Source organism: Anolis carolinensis, chromosome 5, assembly GCF_035594765.1.
Source record: "Anolis carolinensis isolate JA03-04 chromosome 5, rAnoCar3.1.pri, whole genome shotgun sequence".
Classification (NCBI taxonomy): Eukaryota; Metazoa; Chordata; class Lepidosauria; order Squamata; family Dactyloidae; genus Anolis; species Anolis carolinensis.
The window spans coordinates 44948638-44971836 of NC_085845.1; the positions used below are offsets into that span (position 1 = coordinate 44948638).

Here is a 23199-nt window from a genome sequence, read left to right on the forward strand (position 1 = left end):
TACTGGTAAGGTGATAGGGCCAAACAAATGCCAATTCCAGACATTAATGGACTTTCAGACAACTAAATCAGAACACAGATTCAAAATGACACATTTAACCAATGTCCTTCATCCCAGGTCACAAAAGTTGCAGTTATATATACCAATGTAATTCACTTAAGTTTTGTGAAAATTTCTAGAACCTCTGCAGTACAGCCATAACACTATCAGCTTTTAATGACCTGGGATAGACATTTAGGAGAGAAAAAGTGATGGACACATAGTTGTTTGAGTGTTGTATTTTGGAGAAAAGAGTGAGTGAACCATTGTTTATTTCAGTGTAAAATCCTGGAACCAGGGAGATCCTGCATACAAATAAGTTATGGAATACCTAGTTCACTCATCCATTTCTTCTTGTATTAGAAGAGGAACAGAAATAGGCAGTGAAGGGTGCATATCTAAGGTCAACAGCAGACATCAGTTGAACTGGTCTATCCCAGACTATTATGCATAATGAAAATGCAACTAATCATTATTTCATTTATTAAGCAAGAATCCTATACCTGTATGTTTCCCAAGTTCTGCAAGCATATTTTGATAGAAAGTCAACATCTGATCACAGTGTGTAATGACACTATTACGCATATTGTCCCAATGTGGAGCAAGTTCCCCAAGTTCTTTAAGTTCCTGATTCCTACAGGAAAACAACAACAATGGCATGAGTCCAATTGTTTGAAAACGTCAACACTAAAAAAAGGTGTTACAGCTAAGTAACTTCTATCTTTTTTATCTACTCTATATAATACTTCTTATCCATTTTTTAAAATTAGCCTAAGAAAATAGTTTTCTCCCCCCCCCCCCCCCAATAACACAACATATCAGAATGTATAAATGTCCTGGTTAATCTTGACTCTCGCAATTGCATCAGTTAAAGGGAAATGTCAGTGTCATGAAAAACAACCAAGTTACTGAGATTTGAAAAAGGAAATCCATCACTACATTACAAGCTTCCCTGTTTGTGCCTTTGGAGGCCAAGATGATGGAAACAGAATTTGTCAGTATTGTCTAAGAGCACACGGAATTTATTTTGACTGCTGACACTGTCACAGTTTTACAATACTTAACATAAGATGGCCACAGACAGTTTTTTTGTCCTATTGTATTGTTCACACGTGATGACACAAGAAACAGAACACTCTGTAATATGTCTGCTTGAACCCTGAGCTGATGAAAGCTTTCATGATCAGGAGCAAAGAAAGCTCTTGAATTGGCTACTGTTAATTCTAATCCACCTTCAAATTCTCACTATTGTGAGATTGTTGCACAGAGGAAAAACATACATCAAAAGACATTTAGGAAATGTGTGAGAAGAGAAACAGAGAGATGCAACTCTATTGATTATTTGGAATCACTTGGCAGATGTTAGTACCATCAACAATAGTATTTGCCTAGACTTTTCTGCATGGGATGTAATATACTGTTTCATGTGTCTGTTGGGGTATGTGATCACCAATCTGCTAATAATTACCAGTTAATTAATTTATTCAAAATATTTTAATTTTATAATCATTTTCTTTAAGGTACCAAGGTGGTTTATAAAATGTGATAAAATATAAACTAAAAAACCACATCAAAGTACTGCCATCCTCTTCAAAAGGGGTAAGAAAATCTACAAGCATGCCGAAGGCTTTCATGGCCAGAATCACTGGGTTATTGTGCATTTCCTGGGCTGTATGGCCATGTTCTAGAAGCATTCTTTCTTGACATTTTGCCCACATCTATGGTAGGCATCCTCAGAGATTGCAAGGTACCTCACAACCTCTGAGGATGCCTTCCATAGATGTAGGCAAAATGTCAGGAGAGAATGCTTCTGGAACATGGCCATACAGCCTGGAAAATACACAACAAGCAAATATTTCATCTAAATCTAAATGACGTGGACAAATAAATAAGGTTTGACCTAGAAGCAAAAAGAATATAATGCCAGTGTTAACTGCACCTGCATAGGGAGGATGATCCATAATGAGTGTGGCACTATAGGAAAACACCTATGTCTCTCTTCATGTTACCAGGTACAGGCACTCCCCAGGTTACCAACAAAGTAGGTTGTGTAGGTTTGATCTTCAGTTGAATATGTATGTTAGTGGGAACAGGTACATTTTTAAAGTGTAACTCCAGCTTTGGATAGCATAGGGAAGGGTTAATACCCATGTGGTGCAGTAAAGGTAAAGGTTTCCCCCTTGATATTAAGTCTAATTGTGTCTGACTCTGGGGGGTGGTGCTTATCTTAATTTCTAAGCTGGCGTTGTCAACAGACGCTTCCTAGGTCATGTGGCCAACATGACTGCATGAAGCGCTGTTACCTTCCCGCTGGAGTGGTACCTATTGATCTACTCACATTTGCATGTTTTCGAACTGCTAGGTTGGCAGAAGCTGGGAGCTCACCCTGCTCCCCAGATTCAAACCTCTGACCTTTCGGTCAGCAAGTTCAGCAGCTCAGTGGTTTAACCCACTGTGCCACCGGGGACTCTGGGGAACTACTTGTACTTAGAAAAAAATGTTTAACTGGAGAATTTGAGACTTGGGCACACTGAAACTGTGAGATACTCCTTTTATTCTTAAATTTATTATCTTGCCACAAACTATAAGTGATATGAAATTACTACTATTTTGAACATGTGTTTGTATTAAGCAAAAGAAAATGACCAACTATTACATTACCCTTGCTTGCATTTCCTGTAAAGAAAGGGAATTTCATTCCTTTCAAGTTATAGATGTGTAGGATTGAACCTGAGAACTTGGAAACAAAAGATAGTCTTTACTACTATGGACTGGAAAATGCAAATTCAAGTGACACACTGGTTGCTAGTGAATGTCAAAGTCTAAAGCTAAACAGTGCAGTCCAAATCCTTGCTCTGCTAGAGAAGGTATAAAGCAGTAGTTCTCAACCTGTGGGTCCCCAAATGTTTTTGGCCTACAACTCCCAGAAATTCCAGACACTTTACCAGCTGTTAGGATTTCTGGGAGTTGAAGACCAAATCATCTGGGGACCCACAGGTTGAGAATCACTGGTATGAATTGTGTGGACAGTTGCTACAGTACCAATTTTATAATTATGTTTTTTTTTAGTGCAAGAAGTAATTTTATGCACTCTGTGTTAATTCTAAAATCCCTAGCATCTGTCTTTGACTGAATCCCATAGACAAGATTTATATGAAATTTTCAAGCAATAGTTTTTAAGTGAAATTTGTAGGTTTCTCAGAAAGCAACCATTTTAGAGGTTAATCTTTAATCATGAGCAGGTGGCTAAATCTCGCATATAACTATGAAAATCCTCTTTGTATGAGAGCTAAACCCTTCTTTCAACACAGATGCGTTGCATGCTGTTCTCATTAACTTCTACCGGGAAGCATCTACATATTTCTGATGGAAGGTGACAGCTCTCAGTATCTTCTTAAAACACCTCTTCTATGATAACTTCTCTAGATTTATATCTTTGGCTTTATGTACAGCTTGGTTGGCATATCCCAGTGGACTAGGATGAGCATATATGCCTAAAGTATTTCTTGTCTCATAAGCAAATATTAAAAGATGTTATGGAATAAAGGGAGAGAATAAATAGAACAGAGAATTCAGCTCTAAATGAACCGAGCATTTCATTCCAAAGTTACTTTGATATGGAAAAAAAGCTTGCAGTTTTCTTTCATCTTAATAAAAAAGTCACTCATGTACACTTAGACGTTCATAACCTCTCCTTTGTAGTTTTCTTAAGGCAATTCATTAAATTATAAATTATAAATGGAAATGTCTTGTTAACAGCTGTGATAACCAATATATTGCAACTACGGTGCCTCGCTGTTAGCCCCAGCTTCTGCAAATCTAACAGTTCGAAAACATGCAAATGTGAGTAGATCAATAGACGGGAAGGTAATGGTGCTCCATGCAGTCATGCCGGCCACATGAACTTGGAGGTTTCTACGGACAACGCCAGCTCTTCCACTTAGAAATGGAGATGAACACCAACCCCCAGAGTTGGACACGACTAGGCTTAATGTCAAGGGAAAACCTTTACCTTTACCTTTACCTTTATTGTGGTGTCTTTAGCAATGTTTAATGGTAGTGTACATTAACTATGGGAGGTAGCATGGTTTAGTGGTTTGAGTGCTGGACCACGACTCACGAAACTGGGGTCCTTTCCACACAGCTGCATAAAATCCACATTGAACTGAATTATATGGCAGTGTGGATTTAGGTAAACCAGTTCAAAGCAGATATTGTGTATTATCTGCCTTGATATTCTGGGTTATATGGCTGTGTGGAAGGGCCCTAGGTTTCAAATCTCTGCTCAGTCATAGAAATCCACTGGGTGACCTTGGGCAAACCATACTCTCTCAGCCTCAGAAAAAGGCAAGGGCAAACCCATTCTGAAAGTATCATCTTAGGCCCCTTTTACACAGCTGTATAAAATCCAGATTATCTACTTTGAACTGGATTATATGGCAGTGCAGACTCAGATAATCCACTTTAGAGCAGATAATGTGGACTATCTACCTTGATATTCTGGATTATATGACAGTGTAGAAGGGCCCTGAGTGAGCACCATAACTTGGAAACAACAATACAATCTCCACTATTTATTATTATTATTTTTTATTTCCGGCATTTATACCCTGCCCTTCTCACCCGGGGGGACTCAGGGCGGCTTACAACAGTTGGCAACATTTAATGCCAAGAACATAATAATAAAACAAAAACAGTACATATCATCCATTAAAACTATAAAAATACATCATTAAAATACATTATAACATTTAAAACATATGTAAATTAGATCCATTTGTCTAAAAACCTCATGCTTCAGCCTTCAATCGGACCATGTCGACGTTATCGTATTACTTGTTAAAAACTTGTGCACACAGCCATGTTTTCACGGCCTTTCTGAAACCCAGAAGGGTTGAGGCTTGTCAGATTTTTGTGGGGAGGCTGTTCCACAGCCGGGGAGCCACCACCGAGAAGGCCCTGTCCCTCATTCCCACCAGCCATACCTGCAAGGCAGGTGGGACCTAGCGCAGGGCCTCTCCAGATGATCTTAGGAATCTAGCTGACTCATATGAGAAGATACATTCAGATAAGTATATTGGGCCAGAACCGTTTAAGGCTTTATAGGTCAAGACCAGCACTTTGAATTGGGCTCGGTAGCATATCGGCAGCCAGTGGAGCTGGCTTAACAGGGGAGTCGTACGCTCCCTGTATGCCCCCCCAGTTATTAATCTGGCTGCTGCCTATTGTACTAATTGGAGCTTCTGGGCCGTCTTTAAAGGCAACCCCACGTAGACAGCATTGTAGTAGTCCAAACGGGATGTAACCAGAGCGTGGACCACCGTGGCCAAGTCAGACCTCCCAAGGAACAGGCGCAGCTGCCGCACAAGTCTTAATTGTGCAAATGCTCCCCTGGCCACCGCCGAGACTTGGGGCTCCAGGCTCAACGATGAGTCCAGGATCACCCCCAGACTGCGAACCTGTGTCTTCAGGGGGAATGTAACCCCGTCCAACACAGGCTGTAACCCTATTCCCTGTTCAGCCTTACGATTGACCAGGAGGACCTCTGTCTTGTCTGGATTCAATTTCAATTTGTTCGCCCACATCCAGTCCGACACAGCGGCCAGACACTGGTTCAGGACCTGAACAGCCTCCTTAGTGACAGGTGGAAAGGAGTGACAGAGCTGGACATCATCTGCGTACAGATGACACCGCACCCTGAAACTCCGGATGATCTCTCCCAGCGGCTTCACGTATATGTTAAACAACATGGGGGACAATACAGAGCCCTGCGGGACCCCACAAGACAAAGGTTGTGGGGCCAAGCAGGTGTCCGACCCTCCAGGAAGGACCGGAGCCACTGCAGAACAGTACCTCCAAGCCCCATCCCGGCAAGGCGTCCTAGAAGGACCATGGTCAACGTTATCAAAGGCCGCTGAGATAGACATTCTTATCTTTCAAGTGAAAAGGAAACAAACAATTCAATCCAAATACCAATTGTAACAATAAAGCCCAACAAACTACAACTGTTATTTTAAGAATATCTGCTTGGAAGTAATTCCCAGTGAAACCAGTAGAATTACTTTGGAGTTATCAAGGTTACAACTAATGGACACAATTTGTAATTTTCAATCTCTATGCCTATTTACTGTGGATGTCTGTTCTAGGACATAGCTGAGTTATGCCTCTCTATTCTTCATCTGAAAGAGTGTAAATAATTATTAGTTTGGCATATTAATAATCATTCACTGCACCCCTGTTTATTCCTCCTCTGCGGCTGGATATACATTGCCATATAATCCAGTATTTGATCCCAGATTATCTGATTTGAACTGGATTATATGGGGGCCTTTCCACATAGCCATATAACCCAGAATATCAAGGTAGAAAACCCCATAATATCTGTTTTGAACTGGTTTATCTGAGTCCACACTGCCATATATTCCAGTTCAAAGCAGATAATGTGGGTTTTTATTCAGATATGTGGAAGGGGTCTGAGTCTACACTGCCAGATAATCCGAAATCAGAAACTGGGTTATATGGCAGTGTAGAAGGGCCTGAGACTCCTGACACAGTTTCTGGTTTCCACCTCATCCCTGAGCACCATCTACACTGCCATATAATCCAGACTATTAAAGCAGAATATTCACTTTATGTACTTTGAACTGGATTATATGAGTCCACACTGCCATATGATCCAGTTCCAAGCAGGTAATCTGGATTTTATGTGGCAGTGTAGAAGGGGCCTGAGAAAGCAGCAGCTTTGAAGTCCTATCGGGGAATTCAGGGGTTTCAATCAACTTCTATTATTTATGTCATAAAAACAGTGTTATATCTGACTTCTATTTTGTCACAGTTTTTCCCTTACCTCCTCATATCCTCCTTTATGTGCAGGCTGATGAGTTCCTTGGGGATATGAAAAGAAAGAGTGCTCTCAGACATCTGTTCTCGTACACACATCCACTTGTTGTCAGATGTGGGGAATCTATACAACTTACAGATCGGGTTTTTTAACACTGCAAAAGGGAAAAAGAATGATGGCATTGCTTAATTAAGGTCTGCATTTCTGTTCATTACTCAAGCCATTTATCTCTGTCTTTGTCTTCCTGTTCCAAAAGCTAAAGTCCCCAAATAAATTTACCCAGCCTTTAATTTATTATTTGTATTTCACCAAATTAAAGGCAGAGCCCCTTAGGTTGTGCTTCCCAAATAGAAGACAATTAAATTCTACTTAGTACAGTAAATGCTGGATTTATCACTTCAGTTTCAATAAGATTAAAAGCTCAGGACGACTGGCATAGATTCCTAAGATAAAAGAAAACTTAGCTGAGAAACAAATAATGGAATCTCAACAAACAGCTGATACTATTATGACCATATATTAAAAATGGAAATCTTTTTCCCACTGCAAATCCAGGTGATAACAAAGCTGAGTACACTGGATTCACTTGAATATTTCTTTAAAAGACCCTAATAGGAGCCACCATGTGTAATGGTTTGAGTGTTGGACTATGCCTGAAGATCAGGGTTTGAATCCCTTATTAGCTGCGAAAACCCAATAGGTAACCTTGGGCAAATCACATTGTCCCAGCTTCAGAGCAAGACAGTGGTACACCTCCATTGAGCAGATCTTTGTCAAGAAAACCACATGACAGGTTCACATTAGGGTCGCCATAGGCTGGAAACAACTTGAAGGCACACAATAATAAATATAAATATTTTTTACATTTCTGCATAACTGATCTGATGAGACTCAAAAGACTTTATCGGCATTAAATGAAAATAAACCACTCAGTTTCCCATGTTTTCTGGTACACTAGATAATAACATATAACAGTCATAGACTTCTGAAATATTGTGAAACATAATGAACAGGTGGTAGCACCAGTAGGCTTCCATACTGAAAGGTTTTGCTGCCCAGAGGCCATCACATCAACATATTGCAGGAAGCAGCAAGGGTAATCATGAATTAATGTGCAGGATGACCAAATTTACCACACTCCTTAATCAATCAATTCTGGGAAGCATCATGAGACTGATGCAATCAGACAGCTGTGAATTTACATTATTAATAAAAGGAAACCAATTCTACCTTCCCAGGTTCCTCAGCAGTTGAAATATACATATGTACTTCAACACAAACTAAAAATAATTTTTTTTTATTTGTGTGTGTGTGTATCTGAAAATTCAGAACCTTCCAGTCAAAGCATTAAATTAAAAACTGTTTTCATATAGCCATGTTGCTAATGGTGTGGGCAGTTTTTTGTAGGTATGTATCACAATTGCAGGCTTCAACAATGCCATATTGCTATACTGAACTGATGTTTCAGTAGGATGTGGAAATACTATATTAATTGTTTCAAGCATTCATTATATACTATGGAAATTGAGAAGGGGTTAGGGAGTAGCAGGAGGAAATCAGGAAGCAGTACAGGCATGACACCTGGTTGCTTACTGCCTATGGAACATGAAGTCACTTGTATCACATCATCATCATTCCAGTGAATGATATTTTTTTTATTTTCCTTGGCTTTCAGTTTGAATGCTTGAACATGATTTAGAGTGCAGCTACACTGTAGAAATAATATAGTTTAACACTACTACTTCTCAGGGATATTAGATCAGCCTCTTTTCTTCTCTCCTGACCTTTGGTAAGCAAGTGAAAATGTGGCTTTGGGATCAAGCCTTTGGAAAACATTCGTAGTGCAATAGATGGATATGGAATTATGTACAATGACTACTGAAATGGCCTGGATTATGATTGCAGATAGCATGGTTAATAGTGAATGTAATGTTTTAAAATGTTTTAATGTGTTTTAAATTGTATTTAAAATGTTTATTTTAATTGTACATTGTTCTAAGGCATCAAATAATTGTCTATGTGTAAAGCCGTCTCGAGTCCCCTTCAGGATTGAAAAAGGCGGGGGGAAATAGTGTAAATAAATAAAATTTCCCCTCAGAGAAGGGAAATATAGATAATAATAATAATAACTTTATTCTTATACCCTGCCCCATCTCCCCGAAGGGACTCAGGGCGGCTTACATGGGGCCATGCCCGGACACAACAGCACAAAATCAAAACAAAAACAACCAGCAAATCAACCAACAATAAAACATCAACATGGATAAAAACAGTCATAAAAGGTCAATATACAAAATAAAATGTTAAAATCATGAGTTGGATTCTGACAACTACTACAGAAGAGACTTCCCAACCAAGCCCAATCAACTGAATGTTTGAAAAACCACATTTATACTGGTTAGTAGTCACTGTGAATGCCTCTCCTTAATCCTGACAAAATTAATAACAAGAAATGGCAGGAGATACACAATTCATTAATTAATCTGAATAGAATGACGATGTAAATCAAGACTTTGATTAAAAGGAAGGTGAAGATATAGTAGCGTCAGAGAGGAGGAGAACAGCAAAAACAACAATAATGACAGGATTCAGTATTTAGAACAAAATTAGAAAACCTGATGGCCTCTGATAGTTGCTCAATGGTCAGGGATTATTGGAGTCATAATCCAGAGGGTGCTTTGGGCTTACAGGTGGAGCCTCCAAATAACTGGCCAAAAGAAAGGAGATTTTTTGGCACTGAAGACAAAGAACAAATATCTGCCCTCCCGATTTCGGGAGGCTCAATCAAAACAGATCGGGGGCCCCACTGAAAGCCGGGGCACGGACTGGATCAAGATTTGCCCCAGATGCACATCTCTATTTCATACATCAAGTCTACATGTTAGTGGGTTGACTGTACTTGGGGCTTACAGCTGAATTTGGGCCATATTCTTATAAAGCCTAAAACAACTATTTTAATAAAAAAAGTAATGCATGGAGCCTCAGACCTAAAATAAATTGCAACATATGATTTATATAGAACCCATGAACCTGGAGAATTGAACAAATTTTACCTTTATTCTGCATTGATTTCATTTTCAATTTTACATTTTAATATCTAATTCAAGTTCTCCATGTCTTCCACTGGGTTTTGTTTTGTTTTGTTTTGCAAGGTATACACAATTAAAATCTGCAAAAGATTTCCTGCTGAAACATTTCAGTCCTTTACAAGGCTGGAAAATATTTGATTGTACTGTGTATCCAATGCAGTATAAATCCTTTGAATACTGTACTGATCCCTGAAAAAGGTCTTAGTTTTAACACGACATGCAAAAAATGGATCTAAGCACTTATATCACCATTACTCATTCCCGTGGGATGTAATGCTTCATTTCTGCTATGCATCCACTCATTGATCTATGAAGCACATTTAACAAAAATATGAATAATGATGTGTGCATACACTTAAATACCAATACATACAGAAGATTATACACTTTTGAAAGCAGAAGAATATGTTCTTGCACTGGTGTTGCAATGATATGAGGAAAGTGTTTTGGGAAAAGGAACAAAATTCCCAGAGGGCTTCCCATTTCCCTTAACGTGGTCATAAAGTTTCTCTCTTTATTCTTTTATACACAGTTACATTTAAGAAGGAGATCTTAATTCAATGTTACGATTCTAAATTGATGTAAAACTAAGATATAAAACCTCAAATGTCTTGAGATAAAAATGGAATAGTGATAAGCATCCATGAGATTAGCTAGTCACTTGGGGCTTGTGTTCTGTATATGAAGAGGAGTATTCAAGGAGAATGCCAGTAACTTTCTCACTATATAGAGATGTTATGATTCACAGGGGAGGTTTTTCAAACTATCTGCTCTACTCTCAGAATCGCAAAGAATGCAATTATCAGGTCAATATACAGATCCAAATCCAATGTTAAGCTTGTGCAGCGGGATATTCTTTTTTCTCTCCTTACCACTTTTAACCTTTTGGGATAACCGCAAACATTTCCTTTTGAAACAAAAATACAAGGAACGTGAGGCAGTGCAGCCTTCAGAGATTCTCTTCTCTCAATTTTGTCAGTGGAAGCCATCACTAGATCAACGCCATTATATTCTGGCCATTGTTGAATGGATGGGTGGAGTTTATCTATTGAAATGTTTACCCATTTTGAATGCTGTTGTCTGTTTTGGGTTGTTGTAGCCTTTTAACCTACTGTGTTACCCTTTCTTGTAAATCATCCTGGCAATATGATTTAAGATTGGTAGCTTCTGTGTCAGAATTATCATGTCTAGACTGGACAAAGCCCTTGTAGATTGGTTTTAATTTGTCGGAATGTTATTCAAGTTGACACGGAAAGAACTAATTTAGAGATGTTTTCTTGACAGAAATCATATCAATACACATTTAACCCCTTGTTCTAATTATATACATCTATCTATATATAAATGTTATGTTCGTTTTATTTTGGAATAAACAACAAAGCCACTGAACCAAATCACACCAAATTTGGCCACAAAAGACATAGTCATCCAAAATATGTCTTAAATAAAAAAACAAGAAAAATAAAGTCCTAATTAGAGGAAGAGGAAGAACTGTTTTTCCCATTACTGCCAGTTAGAAAGCTAGGCTCCGCCCACTTTGTCTCCCAGCAACCCACTCAGCCATTTAATGATGCCCAGGGCCTCTTCAATCAGGCCTCTTCCACACTGCCTATAAAATACAGATTATCTGATTTGAACTGGATTATATGGCAGTGTAGACTCAAGGCCATACCACACACCTATATAACCCTGAATGCCAAGGCAGGATAATCTGCTTTGAACGGGATTATCTTGAGTCCACACTGCCATATAATCCAGTTCAGTGTGGATTTTATACAGTTGTGTAGAAAGGGCCTCATATAATCCTATTCTGGGCAGATAATATAAGATTATAAATATAATATGTAATAATTACTGTGGTATAATAATACAGAATAATATAATCTCTAAAATCAGGACAGTAAATAAAGAACAACACTCAGAAGATAGGGGAATTCCAGACAGGAAACAATCAGGGCCAGCTAACACCTCCCAACAGGCAGGAAGCAGCCAGGCTTTGAAGCTGCAAGGCCATTAAATGCTAATCAAGGTAACTAATTGCAGCATTCATACTTGCTGCACTGAGACTATTCATTGCTATTCGACCTGGCCAAACAAGAATTCTACAAGGTAGAAAGTGGCCATGCTTGCAAGTAGCAAGGCTATTCAGTGCTGTTCAACCTGGCCAACCAAGGTTTCCCCTAGATAGAAAACCCTTAGGTTTTGAAGCCATGAGGCTACTCCGTTCCATTCAACCTGCCCAAGGAAGGATGCCCCTATATAGAAAGCGGCCAGGCTTTGAAGCAGCGAGGCTATTCAGTGCAATTCCAATTGGCCACAACAACGCGTGGCAGGGCACAGCTAGTATAGTATAAACATAAACATGTAATTACTCTTTCCATTTAAGATATAGAAACATACCTGCGTTTAATAAAGGTAAATTCTCTTTACTGCTGATATTTTCTGGAGAGGTACACTCATGAACCAAGGCACACTACAAAACAAAAGTTAATTTTTTTAAAACATTTTTAATGTAAAAGAGAATATATAATTAAAAACAGACCAGTCATAAAGAAGTTCATACTGAAATAGGCAAAACAGATACATACTTTTAATATAAATTTAATCCTCCTAATATCTTTAATATACTGGATCACTTTTCTGAGTAATTTCTCACAGATGAAGTTATAGACTAATCTCTTAATATAATTGGCATTTATTTACAAGCTTATTCAGAACAACACATCAACAATGTTTTAACTAACAGAAATACACGTGATCATTTCATCTAATTCCATGTTTTAGCACATTGCCAAAATGTCCTTCTTTTTGGGTTGCTGTGAGTTTTCCAGTCTGTATGGCCATGTTTCAGAAGCATTCTCTCCTGATGTTTCACCCACATCTATGGCAGGCATCCTCAGAGGTTGTTGAGGTTTGTTGGAAACGAGGCAAGTGGGTTTATATATCTGTGGAAGATCCAGGATGGGAAAAAGAACTCTTGTCTATTGGAGGCAAGTGTGAATTAATCACCTTGATTAGCATTGAATGGCCTTGCAGTTTCAAGGCCTGACTGATTCCTGCCTGGGGGAATCCTTTGTTTGAAGGTGTTCGCTGGCCATGATTGTTTCATGTCTAGAATTCCCCTGTTTTCAGAGTGTTGTTTTTTATTTTCTGTCCTGATTTTAGAGTTTTTTTAATACTGATAGCCAGATAGATGTGGGCAAAACATTAGAAAAGAATGCTTTTGGAACATGGTGATATAGCCCAGAAATATCACAGCGACCCAGTGATTCCAGCCATGAAAGCCTTCGACAACACGTGCCTCTTTTTCATTCTCTTTTTTCCCTTCATCTGAAAAGTTAATTCCCAATTCACGTTCACATTATTTGGTTCACTGAAGTAACCATATTTTGAAAAGTCCCTGACAAGAAAAGTGACCAAAATTAAACAGTTCATATATTACATTGCTTAAATCTTTTTAAAGACACAATACTTTTACTGATGAAGAGGCTAGCATGCCAAACCAAGAGCATCAAGAAGATAGCAACAAATTGACTAAGAAGAGATAATGGTCCATATATTTCTTGCTACAGAATCTGCCATTAAAATGTCACTTTAACCAAATAGGCTATTTGATTCAATAAAACATGAAGAACTGAAATTATCTGCCGCCTAGGACTGGGTTGCAATCCCTTCCAAGATTTCTGTTTTAAATTCTTCCTGACAGAACTGTTTCAATATATTCTTCTAGTGTATTCTTTTCCAAAAAGTACTCTTAGGCCCCATCCCTTTGGAAATATTTACTTGGCTAAAATCCTTATTTATCACTCTTCCCTTTATCATTCACTAGACAATCCTTAAAAGAACATCAGGAAAAAGAGGAGACATGATAATTATCTTTGTGAGAAGGGGATATAATATGTTCGATCTTTTTAGAAAAAGCCATGCAAAGAGACTGAGAGTTTCTTTAAGAACATCCCATTAACCACTACAAACTGGATTTAGACTAAACACTTCCAAGGTTTTGTTGGCCGAGGGATACTAGGTGTTTCAGTCCCAAAGGGAACGTTTTAGAGCTCTCCATTTGCTTCATTTTATTATGGAGTCCCACAACAAATTTTGCAGAGGGGAAAGTAGCTGAAGCTATGGTTTTGATTTCTGAGTCAAAATTTGCATAAATCTCAGGGAATTCTTTCCAGAGTAAAGGAATTATTAACTATTAAACAAAAGACTTAGATTTTTTTTCTGGGCACAAAGCAGTCCTGTCAATATTGAAACAGAACAGACTGTTTCAACTTATCCCCAGTGCTTCATCACAAGATAAGTTATGAAAACATCCTGACAAAACCTATTTGTTCTTCACCATCATATTGTGGTCTTCCTTTCCTTTGTTGTTTATACAGTTTTCTAACTCCGATTACTAATCTCAATTAAAGGAGACCCACTGAATCAATGGGATTTATATAAGTCTTGATTTACCATTAGCAATTGATTTAATCCAGCTCTAGTTGGGACTTGGAATTGGATTTAGGCCAGACAGTTTTAGCTGAACTTTCCTCCACTTGCACTACATATATATTAAAATACAGCTCTGACCTATATTTTACAATCTACACAGCAAAACTAACAGAATATTCATCTTAAAATGTATTAATAAATAATGTCAGCTGGCTATGCAGCAGCTAATCCACTTCCATGCCTTTTAAAGGGTGATATTTAAAACATACTTTTTTGTACTTGGGTAGCAGGAAGCAAGGCAGCACGGCAGCACTTCAGTTCATACTGTTCTAAGCTCATTATACTTAACTGTTTTTAAAATCAGTGCCTTAATGCTAAATTCTTTTGCAAAGAAAGCTCCAAAACAAACTTGCATTGCAATCACATTTTAGTTTGGGGAGTTGAACACTCACATTATACTTTATTCTCCAGATGATAGTTTCCTTTTTTATTTTAATATCCAACTTTAAAGTCTATTGTGGTTAACTTAATACACAGGCACTGGGCATATGTGATCTTCTGAATTTAATTCGTGCACTCGGCTGGTTTCCTACCTTTTGTCCTTTCACATCTGTTGTGATGTGATCTGCCTCCCCGTCCTCTGTCTCCCCCATCTTCACAAAGCTGACTTCTATGGTGCCAAATGTCTTTCCACCATCCAAACTCCTGGAAAGAAATGTATGAAAGGGAGGTGGAAGCGGGAAAAGAGGCTTATTTTCCATTTCTGTGGCAGTACCATAGTTACTTCTTTCAGTCTGAAGATGTGTACATGGAATATTGCTTATTTGCAACTGGCACCTCCAAAAATGCAACTGTTATATACATATTCTGAACTTTTGCACAATTTCTAAAGTATGATACACTGACACAAAATCCACTTTTATAACTTTCAATCCTGTAAAACATTTTTAATGATCTGTGTTCTACAATAATAATTTTAGAAAAGAAAGGATGGTAAACAATCTGCCCATGCCAGTCTTCCTGACTCTAAACTATTGAAAACAGCTGGACGTGGAGGAGAGGCAAAAAGACTTTCCCAATGGTTGCACCTACATTATGGATTTTGTTTTGTGCCCATATTAGCATCCTCTGTGATCCTATATAATGTCCAGACCAACCATTTATTTTAAGAGTTAATCCTATTATGTTCATTGTCCTTTGCTTTTCTGATACTAGGGAAATCCAGTCAGAGAGAACAACACATAAATGAGAATGTCACAGTTTTCCTCCCATTCAAACGTCTCAATTTTTGGGGGAGATTTGGGGGGGGCGGGGGAGAGAATGTCTGAACAAAAGATGTCCTAAATTCATGTTTCCAGAGATATTTTTTGCTGTTTTGTTTTTATAGAGAGAAACATTTTACACATTAGTAGCACTTGTTACTCTCGCAGAATAATTACTTTTCTTTTGAAGTGATGTGTTTTACTGTATCAGCACTATTCCACAGCCTTGTATGATAGAAAATTAGAATTGGTGGTCAGTCACTTAATGACAATTCAAAGAAACAAGTATTTGGCTCCCAAAAGAAAGTTACTGAAAGGGACATTATCAGTGGAATCTTAAATATATGTTTAAGTCTATTGATGTATGTTCTTATGGCATCGAATCACTGCCTGCCTATATATGTGAGCTGCCCTGAGTCCCTAACAGGATGAGAAGGGTGGAGTATAAATATGGTAGTAAAAGGTAAAGGTTTCCCCCTATCGTTAAGTCCAGTCGTGTTCGACTCTAGGGGTTGGTGCTCATCTCCATTTCTAAGCCGAAGAGCCAGAGTTGTCCGTAGACACCTCCAAGGTCATATGGCCGGCATGACTGCATGGAGTGCCATTACCTTCCTGTGGTACCTATTGATCTACTCATATATCATGTTTTCGAACTGCTAGGTTGGCAGAAGCTGGAGCTAACAATGGGAGCTCGCCCCACTCCCCGGATTCAAACCTGCGACCTTTCAGTCTGCAAGTTCAGCAGCTCAGTGCTTTAACACACTGTGCCACCAGGAGCTCCATAAATATGGTAAATAAATAAATAAATAAATAACGAGGCTCAGCATTTCCTAAATAAGTAACGTATTGATGCTTATTAGGAAATCTAGAGTTGAGTGCATTACTATTTATCAGGATTTATATATTTCCCTACATGAGCCTGACCAGGCTCTACAGAGAAGACAGCGGGCTTAATATGGTTCCTGTAACAGCCCAATTTAGCAGTCTAGGTGCAGCATTTTGTACCTGCTGAAATTTCCAAATGATTTTCAAAGGCAGCCTGACACAGTATGCATTTTATTACTCTAAATGGGATGTAATCAAGGCATGTGTCACTGTAGCCAGAGTTAACATCTCCAGGAATGGATGTATCTGGCATACTTGCTTTAACTGTGCAGCTAAACTGAAATCACCCTTGAGTCTAAATTGAACTGAATTCCACTATACACTCCATATACAGTACACATTTGCTTACTAGGTTTCTACAAGGAGACAATGACATACTCCAGGAGTTGTTTTAACAGAAATGTCTAAAGTCTCTATTGGGTTATTTGTTTTCAGAAGTTATAAATACACACCATACATTTATAAAGGGAAACCATGCCGGTATACATTTAAATAATGCAAACTGATGTTGTTTTAAACTTGGCACAGGCAGCTTGCAGTTACATCCTGCAGAGCCATTTTCTGTAGTATGTACCATTTCTCCAAAAATTGACTCACAGAACTATTACTTGGTATTTACATACATTTGAAGCCTAGCAAATATGCCAAATCTGTCCCACAACTTTCAATTTACAGACAGTATTAAACAAATGTTATGAATAAATGTTAGGAATTGAAATTCTGTGTTCTATGTAATTAAAAAAAAACCCATTCTGTTCATCCCTAAAATCAGTTCCATCTGACACAGAATAGGTGCCTTCATGTTGCCTGTTGGCCTATGGTGATCCCATTAATTTCATAAGGTTTTCATAGGCAAGGAATACATAGAGGTAATTTTGCCAATTCCTTCCTTTGAAATACAGCCTGCAGCTCCATCAAAGTACTAACTATGGCTGACACTGCTTAGCTTCCAAAATCAGATGGGAGCTAGTGCTTTTATGGTATTTATGTTATGGTTGAGCCTCATGGCTCTACTACTGGGAGACGTGGGCGTAAGACTCCTCGAGAGTCAGATACTCTCGAGGAGCGAGAAAGGAAGCGGCTGCGAGATATCTTTGCAGAACCATCTGACGAGGATTCTTTTGAGGGGTTTACTGAGAGAATGGAGGAAGAGATGGTTAGCTCGGAAGAGGATGACATGGAATGGACTCGTGTAAGGGAGGATTTGGGTGCCACTGGCAATGATAGTATGGAAGGCGATTGGGGACCTTCAGGATTAGACCCGTGGACAAGCTGGAGGGATGGGACGGGATCCACAGCTGGGGATGCTGTGGGGCGTAGTCAAAGGTGTTCCAGTTCTGATGAGGAAAGTGATGAGGAAACGCCCGGGCTAAGGAGAACAGCTGATAGCGATGAGGACTTGTAACTGGCATAAAATGGGGTTTGGGAGCAATAGCAAATTGCGTTGGGCAAGGTAATCTGGACGAACGCTTGGGATCTGTGTGGGAAGTTTTCCTGAAGACGGGTGTGATTCGTTTGCTGACTACGTAAGTTATCCTGGACATTGGGCTCAGACGGCGGGAGGAATTGTGTGGGGTTTTGTTGTGCAACCTCTGCTTAATCTTAATAGCTTTGACCTTCCGTCGTCTTCTTGACGGACGCCATCTGCTTACTCTGGACTTACGGACTGAACTGACTACGGCCTCGGATTCTCCTACCTGTGTCTATCGTTGGAACGGGTGAACTACAAACGTCTGCATCTGCCTTACGACCTTCAGAACGGATTGGGACTTCGCTGACTGCTTCTGCCCTCGTCTGCTGTGTTTGTATCGGGAAATTGCCTGCTGTGTGGAGGAGTAACCTCTAAGTTACTCAAACATAGCTCTTGGCAGCAGAGAAGCATCTGCTGCCAATTAGTTGCATTCCTTTGAACTTTTTGTTCACCAGCTTCTGTTTGTTTATTCCCAGGCTGAAGCAAGCTGTTTTGATTTAACCCGGATTAAACTCCGGTTTAATCCGGTTTATCTTTTGAACGTTTTTCTTGTCTCTTTTTACTTTTAAGGCCAGTGTTTGCCTAGCCCTTGTCTTTTACGGGCATTTTTGGTTCTGTAACTCCAATAAACTTTGTTATCTTTTATCTTGTGGTGTTCTGTCTTTGACAATTTAGGCCCTAAGTTGTACATATCAGCCCTCAGTTACCAAGAGTAAAATAAATCCAAATTAAAAATTGAAAAACAATATTAAATGAGAAGTAAAACCAATGGTGGAGAGAGAAAGAGATTAATATTTTGAAAAAACAGTGTATGCTTTACCAGACGGTCAAGAAATAATGATAATGATGCCCCTTGAACATAATTCAGCAAAAATTCCATAGCTGAACGTTTGGTAGTCATGTTAAATTTCTAAAGCCCGAGAAGAACCACAGAAGATTTCAGTGAACTGGCAGAGTCATGTGTGAAGGCAAAGGCTGTCTTTTCCATATCAAGGATACAATATAGAATGTTACTGCCACGAAGAAGGATAAAGAAAGAGCAGAAATCTATTATATCTCTAAATCAAGCTCATGTATAAAAATAGACATCATCCTCAAAGCCTTGCCATAATTTCATTTTACAACACTGTGGTGCACGCTAGATATAAGGAATTCCACATTAAAATACTTGGAAAGATCATTCCAAGATCATTCCAACTACAAGATACTTTGCAAACTTATCACTCTGTATGGATGTGTACAAGGAAAAGATGTTACAGCGATGGAGTTCTGAGTTTTTTACCCAACTTCGAATTGGTGAGCAAATTCTACCAATGAATTTGAACCGGCGAGTCTTGCAGACTGTATTCTGTCTTCCCAGTTCTACTCTAAACTATTTATGAAAGTTTCTCTTTTATGTGAATGGCTGTACTTGTAAACGTCTCTTTATCTCACCATTGATATGAGATGTGCATGCTGCATTAACAAAACAAACTACCAGGTCCCATATACTTTTTTAAAACCCAATTGTCACAACAGACGCACTGCTTAAAACTGTACCCAGTAACCTCCAATTAGAATGTTTCAATGAAAATATTGAAAAGCTGGCTCATTACCTATTTGTATTAAATATCCAACTATTAAACTATGAATTTTGACTGTTGCAGGCATAATCCCATCTGTTGCTTTGGATTTCAGTAGAAATAAAACTGTATGCAACCTGTCACTCATCCACCAGACAATTACAGGTTAAATTGCATATTTGCCCTTGATGTGAATGGGAACAGGAAATTAATTTAAGAAGAAACGAGCTAGGTGTATTTGATTTTATTTCATTTAGAAATGAACGATAAAAGCAAACTGAAATGTGTACTCTCTCTAAATTATTTATTCAAGGCATATTTACTTAGTGCAAGCCTGACTTTCCCTTGGTAGTAGAGTCCCAGCTCCCCACTTAACCAGGACTACCATTTCCATTACAAAGTGATATAGCACCACATAATGCAAACCTACTTTTTTTTTCATGTCAGGAGCGACTTGAGAAACTGCTTCTGGTGTGAGAGAATTGGCTGTCTGCAAGGACATTGCCCAGGGGACGCCTGGATGTTTTACCATCCTGTGGAAGGTTTCTCTTATGTCTCTGCATGGGAAGCTGATGGGAGCTCACCCTGCTCACAGATTCAAACGACCGACATTTCGGTCAGCAGTCCTGCTGGCACAAGGGTTTATCCCACTGCATCATCGGGGGATCCTACCTAGTATCTGATACAGTTATATTGCCTGTCAAAGGATGTCTCTACACTATAGAATTAATGGTGATTGATACCACTTTGATTGCCATGACTCAATGCTATAGGATCATGGGAGTTATAGTTTGATGAGGGACTAGAACTCTTCGGCAGAGAGGCTAAAGACCTTGTAAAACTCTGACTCCCTTGATTCCATAGCATTGAGTAATGTCTGTTAAAGTGGTGTCAAACTGTGTTCATCGTACAGCGTGGAAGCACCCAAAGACTCCCTCTCCAGCTTTCACACATTTTGCTTTGGCTGGTGATTTTCAGAGATGTAACAGTAGTAGTAGGAAAATAAAATAGCCTTTTTTTCCTCTGGTCTGTCTGGTTCATATTTAACAGGACCCTCCATGCAGTTCAGCTTCATACAGAACTAACTGAATTGCATCTTTGACTAATCTAAATTTGCCTTGTGTAATACCCATTGCTGATTAACCAAAGGGCTCTCAGAGGAAGTAGATATCCTCCAAGATATTCAGGACTATTGTAGTTATTACAAGCAGGCACACAAGTTCTGACAGGCATTACAAATGACTAATGCCTGTTTGATACAAGTTACAGTAGAACATGTTGTTGCTAACTGAAACCAATCAATACGTTTCACCATCTATGCTCCTTCCCCATGGCCAAAATATATTGAAGATACCATGCAAGACACCTCTTTTATTTTAGTGTTTTTGATGGAATGAAAACTGAAATCTACACAGAGTGCATTTTATTGATTGAACAGCTAGAAGTTTCCCATAGTCCTTCTTCACTTGGGGAAAGCAGTTTAAGAGCAGACAGAAGGTGACTTGAATGTAAATTCTGAATTATGGTAGATTTCCAAATGTTCTACTGCCACAGGAATTACTCTTCCCTATTGTATAATGCACACAACTAACTCTTGCAAGCTAATAAAATATATACATTACTTTTAGCTGCAATTCCTGGTGAAAAGAACAGATTTTTATTTTTATGGCAAAATCATTTTACAAGACTACCATTCCCATGTAGATTTGCTGATTAAAACTGTGAAGAGCCTGTGCCTTTGAGACAATTCTAGTGATAAATAACATGCCACTAAACAACAGATTTTGCAATGCCTTTTGTTCACCCTGTTATAAAAAATATACATTTTGCCAAAGTTTCCTTCTACTTTTGTGGAGGGCTGCCTAGTTTGTAAAGCAAAGCTGACATCCATCTGCTTAATTGTTGCAAGCCACAATCAGAAAGAGATGGGAGGTCCAATCTGTATGTTAGCTGAACTGAGCTAATTGAGTTTATCTGCAGGAGGACAGGCATGCTGATCTTTTTATTAATTGGTTGTGTTTGCTAAGGAAAGAGAAACATGCATTAACCCACTAACATTCTTCAAATGTTTTGAAAAATCTTGTCATCAATTGCCCATGTATAAGTAGACCACATGTATAAGTTAAGGAGGTTTTGGGGACCAAATGATGGATTTTGATATGATCCATGGATAAGTTGAGGGTCATTTTGTGGAGAGTGGAAAGCGCCAGTGTCACTTCAGGAAGCCAGCCAAGCTTAGAAACAACAACAATCACTTTCTTTCCCAGACATTCAAAGAAAGCCTTTCTACACTCTACTCAGAGAAGCAAATGTTCTCCCTTTTTCTGATAAAAGTTAAGGTACAGTATTAACATTTAGCAAAAAAGAAAAGAAAAAAAAGAAAAAAAGGAACCATCCCCTTCCCTGAGTGGCACTGTGAAAGGCAAGATCTTTGTCCTAGGAGAGCTCGTAAAAGCATACAAAATGTGGTTAATATTGAATACTTTTTCAACTGTGTTGCATATCTAAAAAAAATCTAATGGTACCGATGTATCTTTCATGTAAATATGAACTAGTTCAGTGGTTCTCAACCTTCCCAATGCCGTGACTCATTAATACAGTTTCTCATGTTGTGGTAACCCCCAACCATAAAATTATTTTTGTTGCTACTTCATAACTGTCATTTTGCTTGTTATGAATAATAATGTAAATATCTGATATGCAGGATGCATTTTTATTCACGGGACCAAATTTGGCACAAATACCTGATACACCCAAATTTGAATACTGGTGGGAATGGGGGGTTGATCTTGTCATTTGGGAGTTGTAGTTACTGGGATTTATAGTTAACCAACAATCAAAGAGCATTCTGAACTCCACCAACGATGGAATTAAACCAAACTTGGCTCACAGAATTCCCATGACAAACAGAAAATACTGGAGGGTTTGGTGGGCATTGACCTTGAGTTTTGGAGTTATAGTTCAACAACATTCAGAGAGCACTGTGGACTCAAACAATGATAGACCTAGACCAAACTTGGCACAAATATTCAATGTGCCCAAATGTGAACATTGGTGGAGTTTGGAGAAAATAAACTTTGACCTTTGGGAGTTATAGTGTTTTCTGATGGTCTTTGGTGACTCCTTTAACACCACCTGCAATCCCCCCCAGGGGTCCTGATCCCCAGGTTGAGAAACATTGCTCTAGTGGAAGCATTACAAACTTTGTTGGCCTAAAATGTCAATGTCTTTTTAAACCATAACTAAAAGGAAACATAACCAGTTTATATTCTAAATGGTAACACTGTCCATTTGATGTTATTGTGCTACTCTTTTTTGAAAATCTAGTAAATTCATGTTATAAACATAAAGGTTTCCCCTTCACAATAAGTCTAGTTGTGGGTCTGACTCTGGTGGTGGTGCTCATCTCCATTTCTAAGCCGAAGAGCTGTTGTTGTCCGTAGATACCTCCTAGGTTATGGGAGTGCCGTTAACTTCCTGCCAAGGCAGTACCTATTGATCTACTCAAACTTGCATGTTTCTGAACTACTAGGTTGGCAGAAGCTGGGGCTAACAGCGGGAGCTCACCCTGCCCCGCGGATTTGAGATGCCAACCTTCCGATCAGTAAGTTCA

At 38.8% G+C, this 23199-nt stretch overlaps 1 protein-coding gene across 5 annotated transcripts in view; it reads right to left on the minus strand.

Annotated features, from left to right (window-relative positions):
- inpp4b (inositol polyphosphate-4-phosphatase type II B) overlaps positions 1-23199 on the minus strand; it is a 313356-nt gene that overhangs the window by 93694 nt on the left and 196463 nt on the right. For all 5 annotated transcript variants that reach the window (XM_008111861.3, XM_062980903.1, XM_008111862.3 and 2 more), the window contains 4 exons: positions 15000-15111; positions 12370-12442; positions 6887-7034; positions 543-673 (listed from right to left, as the gene is read on the minus strand). In XM_008111861.3, the coding sequence (XP_008110068.1) occupies positions 543-673; positions 6887-7034; positions 12370-12442; positions 15000-15111 (464 nt within the window). The remainder of the gene's footprint in view (positions 1-542; positions 674-6886; positions 7035-12369; positions 12443-14999; positions 15112-23199) is intronic.